Source organism: Phaseolus vulgaris, chromosome 9, assembly GCF_000499845.2.
Source record: "Phaseolus vulgaris cultivar G19833 chromosome 9, P. vulgaris v2.0, whole genome shotgun sequence".
NCBI classification, from domain to species: domain Eukaryota; kingdom Viridiplantae; phylum Streptophyta; class Magnoliopsida; order Fabales; family Fabaceae; genus Phaseolus; species Phaseolus vulgaris.
The window spans coordinates 35,906,536-35,914,345 of NC_023751.2; the positions used below are offsets into that span (position 1 = coordinate 35,906,536).

Consider the following 7,810-nt stretch of genomic DNA (forward strand, 5'->3'; position numbering starts at 1 on the left):
TTTGGTAGAGTTTTGTGTTATATATGTATCCCTTTGAGTGATCATAAAAATGTCTTCACCTTTGAATTTCCTTCAAAAAAAAAATCTCTTGTTTAATAGTTTCACAACATTTTCAATACCCTACATAACAACACTGCCACCCTTCAATAGATGTAATCTTCATACTCTATTGGTTGGTCTAAAACATCCAAAAAAGGCTAACAAAATCTTCATTATTTAACGTTTAAATATCATAATTTTCTAATTCAAATAAAGAACTCAAAACACTTTTATAAGTTATGTAATTTATTTTGCTACAAGAATTTTCAATTTTGATACAACTTTATTACTAGTATTCCACAAACAATGTTGGTATCTAATACTCAAGAAACTAAGCTTGTGATAAACAATTGCCATAACAAATTGTATAAAAAAAGTTTAGAATAAAATAAAGATAATTTGAGGTCGAATTGCTCTTTATTTATTTTGTTTTTCTTTTACTTTCTGAAATACATTTGTAGACTTTTATAGAGTGAAAAATAGAATGTTATAACAATTTAAAGGTCACAGAACAACACATTAGTGAACACTTCTAATAAAATGCTTCTCTTTTTCTTGTTTTTTATTTATTTATGAATGTTCAATGGTATTCACAATTTTTCAAGAAGTTATTCACATTCTCATAGTTTCATTTTACATCTTGGTGCTTGATAGACATGGTAACTAATAGAATAAAACATTTGAAATCAAATTATAGAAAATGATTTGTATATCAAATTATCAATGAGTCATATATGGTTGAATTCATTGTGTAGTCACGAGCTGAAACATATTACTACATTTCTAAATACAGCAATACCTAGCAACACCCGTGAGGCATATTAGATCATATAGTCTTGGAAATTGGGAAAAAAAGTCACTTTCAAGCCAACTAATAAGAGTTCCTTAATTAGCTCGCGGGAACATATGAAATTGAAATTGTTCACACACCATGTTATTTTAGTTTTCTTAATTTCTCCCCCCTTTTTTAACCTTCACAATTCACTTGGACTGAGGTACCATTCCTTAATTATTTCAAACTGAAGGAACTAAAATTACTTTAGAAATCCTGAAAATTGGCAATATAAACAATCAATGATGTTTTTCATTTTTTTATCAACCATAATAAATAAATAAATAAATAAGAACCACTTTCAAACCATGTACAAAATCGCATAGAAACGAACAACCACTCCTCTCACAAGTTTGTCACTAACTTCCTACTAGAACAAATACCGTCTGGTCAATCTAAATAAATCACTTATATTTAATCGAATACATACAGATCAGGAGATTCAGACACCCGTCAGAAAAGGGAAAACAAGTAAAATGGACTTTAGATATTACCCAAGACCAGACCTTTAGTTGAGTCATGGAGAAATTTCAGAATAATCAATCACTCTATTTTTAAAGATGTGTTTATTCTTATGTTTCCAAATCTCACTTTTTTTTAAGCGAAAAATAAATGAATAAATAAGAGGTATTTCAGGGATACCTCAACCCTTATACAAATATGAGAATCTAATCTTCTAACCTCTTAACAAAAACTTATCTCCTTAAGAACTTTAACTGACCTCATACAAAACAAAGGCTCAATACACCAATCTGAGTATGAAAAACTTACATCGTGCGCTTTAGACATAATCCAAGACCAAGTCTTCATTTGAGCCATAGTGAAAAATTCAATGTGATCTACCCTGCCTCCTCTGAATAACCTCTTATTCCTATAGCAATTAGCTTCCAAATTTTTGCGTGGGCCACTTACGGACACTACTATTGTCGGCCAAAATGGCGAAAAACCCACGTAACCATGACATTCGACGCAAAACGGACGCACTTATGAATTTTTTTTTTTTAAAAGTCCAGTCTGCATCGGTCGCAGCCCACACATATGCGTCGGCTTGCATCGGCCACGACCCACGAATATGCGTCCGCCACGGCCCACGCATGTTTATATTTTAGGATTTTAAAATTATTTATTTAAATTTATTTAATGTATAACAAATATTTTAATATTTAATTCTTTATTGTATTTATTTTAAAATTATTTCTTTAATATTATAATAAATTATTTAATTTATCAATTTTTAATATAAATTAGTTAAATTAAATTTATTAAATTAATTAAGTGTTTGATTTAAAATTAATTGAGTAAAAGAAAAGATGTATTTAAATTATTTAAATGTTATATAAAATATTTTATTATTTTAAATATTATTTATTTTAAATTTATTTTATTTATATATTATCATATATAAATTAAACAATATAGATTATTATTTGTTATATATTTTAAAATAACTTTTTGTTGTATAAATGAAATGAATTATTTTTGTTGTATAATTGAATTTAATTGTTTTTGTATAAATTAAAGAATTTTTTTTTATAAATTATATACAGGTTTTTATACATTAAATTTATTTATTTGTTATATAAATTTAAAATAAAATGAATTAAATTTTTGAAAGTCTTAATATAATTTTTATTAAATTATATTTAAGCTACATATTTAAAAAAAATTTCACGTGTCCCATATTAATAATAAGTATAATAAAAATCATAATATAACAAAAGAATTTGTTTGGTATAGTGGTTAAAACTTCTTCGTCACCGGGTAAATTTGTGTTTAAGTCTTGCCTATTGTGTGTCTAACATTAATAGTGTGTAGATAATAATAAGACAGTTTGGTGCACTTCCTTCCATTACTTCTAAATGTATGTGTAATGTCATTCTTTGAAACATGGTCAATTATAATTTATATAGACAATCCCATAAAGTTAATATTAACTCAACATATCTTAATAACTCTTTTAAGTTTTTGTATGGAGAATTGAATGTCCAACTTATCTAACAGAACAAGTAATCAGCATGTTTAATGTCTTTCTAAAAATGTGTGTATCTGCAAGACACATGAAGGTTTTTTTAGTGCATACATTACAAACAGAATATGACAACAATAGATTATTTTTTTTATTGAGAACAAAAAATAGAATAAACAGGAATATTAGAGATACTTCAGCCATTAAAAAAAAAAATTAAAACACATAGGAAAAAAAAGAGAAATTTGACGTCCTAGTCTTCCTCTAGTTATACCTAAAACCAAACTTCCCTATTTCAACCCACTTTTATATATTCAGTAAAAATCTTAAACCACTCTTAACACATCCAAAACTAAAAATTTCAAAGAAAACATAAAATTATTATAGTAACAACTTTTATATATATATATATATATTCCTTTATCGCTGATAAAAAAAAATATAACTTATATATAAATAAGTGATTGTAATTCATCAAATCACCAAAACTACTAAATAGATAACTAACATTCAAACATCGTCCAAAGAAAACTAATTGTTATTACAACATAACATGTTGATATCCTCTTTAATTGAAAACAAGGATGTTTGTAATGCGTAAGGTTATTCGATTGTCACATACAATTTGTTATTACATATTTATTGTTTTATTTTTATTTTAATTGATTTGAACATCATAATATTTTTTAGATACCCTCATGTCCGGTCCAAGACATTTCGATCCTTTGAAAAGAGGAAAAGCATCTTGATGGTAGAAGAAATATACTTGAATTTGTTGTGAAGGTGGATCATATCATCCATACTTAGAATGTTTGATGCCAAGGAAGGTTGGATAAAATAAAATACATTTGACTTCATAAGTTTTAAAACTACCATACGACAGTACAAGAGGATTTCAGCTATACGTCTAAATTAAAGTTTGGAAACTACTTCACACATTTTCAAACAAACGAATTCTAATGCATTGAAGGAAGATGGAACAAAAATGTTGCTTTCAAAGTAAAATATTTTTACTTTTTCAATTTTAATTGAATGCAATCATACACTTTGAACTACTTTTTAATCTTTGGAAGAAATACAAGAGCTACCAAAGAACAGCAACCACCCATTTTTAAAGATGGTCTGGTAAAAGGAAAAGAAAGTGAATGTAGATCACACCAACCAGAACGCTGGTAGTTACTGGTTGCTATCTGAGTATGGTAAGATCCCTTTTCTGGGATTCAACTCTTAAGCCTCTCAATCATTCTTTCTCCTTTGTGTTGTGTCATCAATAGTGGATGTGGAAGAGTACCAATACAACATAATTTAGCCTACTGAAATCAGGTACAAATGTCTGCATTATTTAAGTTTGTTCACCCAAAAAAATCAAGCAAGTTCTTCTACTGCAAAAGGCACACTATTGTAGGAAGATGCAAGTACAATTCCTTTTTTTTCAACAATAAATAAATTAACCAAATCAAATATACAGTTTTAGACTATTATCTACATAAATTTCTCCATGTATATAAGAGTTAGAACGCTTCTGAAGTGTTTTTTTAATTATTTATTTATTGTAGATTGAAAAAAATAGTTACAGCTACAGGAACTACTAAAACAGTATATTCTTTGCTTGCATACAACTTAAATCATATCCAATATAACCAAAACTACTCAAATAAGCTCCCAGTCCTATGTCAGTACAATTCTTAACTACTTCAAAACCTAAGTCTTTCATATACATACTCAATGAACAGCTAGTTACAGCATCATTCTTCAGATAACTAAGGTCTTATTCAGAGAAACTTCTTGAATAGAATTTATGAGATGAGAATATAATGATAAGGTACAATAAATTGAGTTTATTCTCTGAACTAACTTTGGACAGTTTATCAGATTAAAGGAACAATGAATAAAAGATTTTACAGTTGCATTCATAGCAATGTACTCACACTTCACCTAAGAAAAAGATACAATAATATACAGATTATTCATACATTTTGAAACAAAAGTGTTGTTCATAATTTGATGAAGTGGAGCAAATAGAGTTGAGCAGCTCATATTCCATTAAGAGTGACGACAACCGTTCGCGATGTAGGATAATCTCGATGCTCACAAAGCCATATACCCTTTAAGAATAATGAAAAAATGATGAGTACTATAGTCTTAACCAGGATATGATTAGAGAAGGTAATTTTGTTACCTGCCATGTTCCCATATTAAGCTTTCCATTTGTAATCGGTATCCTAAAACCACAATATATATATATATATATATATATATATATATATATATATATATCAGTGATCTGCCACTGCTGATAGCATAATGAATCAATTTGAAGAATATATAAAATATCTTACGTGAGTGCACAACCAAACATAGATGATTTTATATGTGCTGGCATGTCATCTGCTCCTGCAAAAATATATATGTGCTAATTGTTGAAGTTAACAGATGTTTAACAATCGATCCTTCATTTTATATATATATATATATATATATATATATATACTCACTTTTCATGCCATGTTTTTCCATTAATTAGGGATAGAACTAACAATTTGAACATTCCAAGTTCTCCATCATACCATTACTAAATCACCATATATATATACAAATTCAATAAATGAATTAATAAATCACATAAAAAATAGTTGAGAAAGTTATTATGTTGGAGAGATAATATATAGTATTCAAAATAACCTAAGTGCTATACTATTAAATTAAAGTTATAAAGAGAATAAAATAAACATTTGTAATTTTTTTATTGAGGATAAAAACCTAACCTAACAGTGTCAAACAATCAAATAATAACTCTACCAATATATATTACCATCTTACTTTAGAAAATTAAGGTAGATATCAAATAACATTAAAATAATATCATAATATTCTAATCTTTTTAACTACATCTACTAAAAATAGTTTAGCCTTTCAGGTTTTGAGATATTTTTTAGTCTTACTAGGTCATCCTAACACATTACATATATATCATAGAGTTAGATTATCCCTTAGTTTGGTAAAAGGAAAAAAAATACTAACCCTCTAGAGTGTGCTTCCATGGTGCAGATGGCCCCTGCAAAATATATACATTTGAAAAATTCATTTGAAGGTTTTTTTGTACATTAAAATAAATTGCTATAGATATTAATGTGAGAAATAAATAGAAAACTAACCTCTGGAACTATCTGATTGAGGAATGTTTCTGTATCATCACGAACATCATAGTCATAATTTTCATTGATGGTGAGAGAAGCACTTGTGTGATGCACTATATTTGCAGGTAGCAGTTCATTCTATGAAGCCCAATTGAACATAATAACAATATGATGCTTTTTTTCCTACACTTCCATAATTTCTAACTGCACTCCCATAATCTTCAAAATATTCTTCCTGAAGAGGTGACTTTCGAATTATCCGTGTTCTACAAATCAATCCTCTAAAACAAACTTTCTAGAATTTTAAAAACATAATTTTTACAATAAATTTTTTGAAACAAGATTTCCTCGAACAAGATTTCTGAAGATGTTTGAAAATTGTTTTCTACAATAAATTTTTCAAAACATATGAGATTAAAATAGAATTTTCAAAACATATATAACACTTTCTGAAACAAGCTTTTCACAACAATCCTCTCTCTATTTTTCCTTCTTCCTCTCTAAAGAGTAAATTGACTATGGAGAACGAAGGTAAGTTGGAGGTCTATAAGCACTGTGGTGTGGCAAAGAAGGGTATTTTAATATTTTTATTTTAGTATGGGGTTGCATTTAGTAATTATGGTGATGCAGGAAGCAAAAGCCCAATATAAAAGTACCCATTTACATGAACTTACGTACAGAAGAGATGGGCCAGGCCACACTTGAATCCAGACAATTCTTGCCCAACTTCTTTCACAATCTGAACCAATGGTTTCTCTTGGTTTAAAAAAATAAACGATTTGAAAGCATTTATATGTAATAAACAACAGACTATTCACGCGATAAATAAGAATTAAAAAGAAATTTTTTTTTTTTTTCCTCCCAACTAATGATTTTAATTTTTTTTCACCATTTTAGTCTCTTAATTTTAGAAATTTTCATAATTGTATTCAAGATTTATAAATTTTTAAGGATTGTCTCAGTCCTAACAAAAACACTTAAAAAATATTAAAACTTTTATACAGAAAGTAGTCAAAATTAACTTGGAAATACTTAACCTATAAAACATAGTTGAGATTCTACGAACTACCAAATCAATTCTCAAAAGAGTTAACAAGCTCATAAGATAAATATCTGATCACCAAAGAACTCCTCTTGAATGCTCTAACTTGAAAACTTGACATGATACTTAAGGTTTTTTGCTGGAACAAAAACATACACAGGATCTACAAAGAAGGAGGCACAAAAAGATGATGATGTACAAGTTAAAGAATTGACAGACCTTAGAAGTTACTAGATGACACCCACGTTTAAGGGGAGGCAATACTATTGTCTTTTGAGACCACTTAGGAGCAGCTACCATGGGCATGGAAGTAGGGTCGTTTATGGTTGCTGGGTTTTTGTGCTGTGACTTCACGCGTACAGGAACCTTAGCTGCTAAACAGATTGAAGAGACTTGCATGCTTAATTGTAGTTGAAAGGGAAAATAAGTGCTTCCACCGAATGAGTAATGAATGGGTTTATGGCTTAAATATAGTCTCATTATTGAGCCATGAAATCAGCATTTTATTATATGGTGGAATCTGTGATATAAGACAGACATTGTTTATGGTTGTGTGCTGCCAAATAATGCTGCACTTTTGACCACAAATTTATTTATAGATTTGCTGCCAGAAACCAATGGTTACGATTGGTTGGCTGGTATTAGACTGAACTATACTATTGAAAATGTTTTGAAGAGTTATTTTCACTCAAATTAAGTTAGATGTTTTATGACATTTAACATTGATTTTATTATTCTTCTAATTCTTAATTTTAAATTTAATTTAATCTAAATATTAAATCTTTTTGGTTGGT

At 28.3% G+C, this 7,810-nt stretch overlaps 1 protein-coding gene across 2 annotated transcripts; it reads right to left on the reverse strand.

Annotated features, from left to right (window-relative positions):
• Window positions 1-4,608: 4,608 nt before the first annotated feature.
• On the reverse strand, window positions 4,609-7,545 carry LOC137820851 (UPF0047 protein C4A8.02c-like). 2 transcript variants are annotated; one of them, XM_068625137.1, is made up of 7 exons: window positions 7,236-7,545; window positions 6,653-6,713; window positions 5,993-6,087; window positions 5,859-5,892; window positions 5,177-5,231; window positions 5,017-5,059; window positions 4,609-4,942 (listed from the first exon to the last, which is right to left on the reverse strand). In XM_068625137.1, the coding sequence occupies exons 1-7, from the start codon at window positions 7,494-7,496 to the stop codon at window positions 4,871-4,873; spliced, it is 621 nt and encodes a 206-aa protein (XP_068481238.1). In that variant the 5' UTR covers window positions 7,497-7,545; the 3' UTR covers window positions 4,609-4,870. The 2 variants fall into 2 exon arrangements, with proteins under 2 accessions (XP_068481238.1, XP_068481236.1); XM_068625135.1 differs by lacking the exon at window positions 5,017-5,059.
• Between the last annotated feature and the right edge of the window lie 265 nt (window positions 7,546-7,810).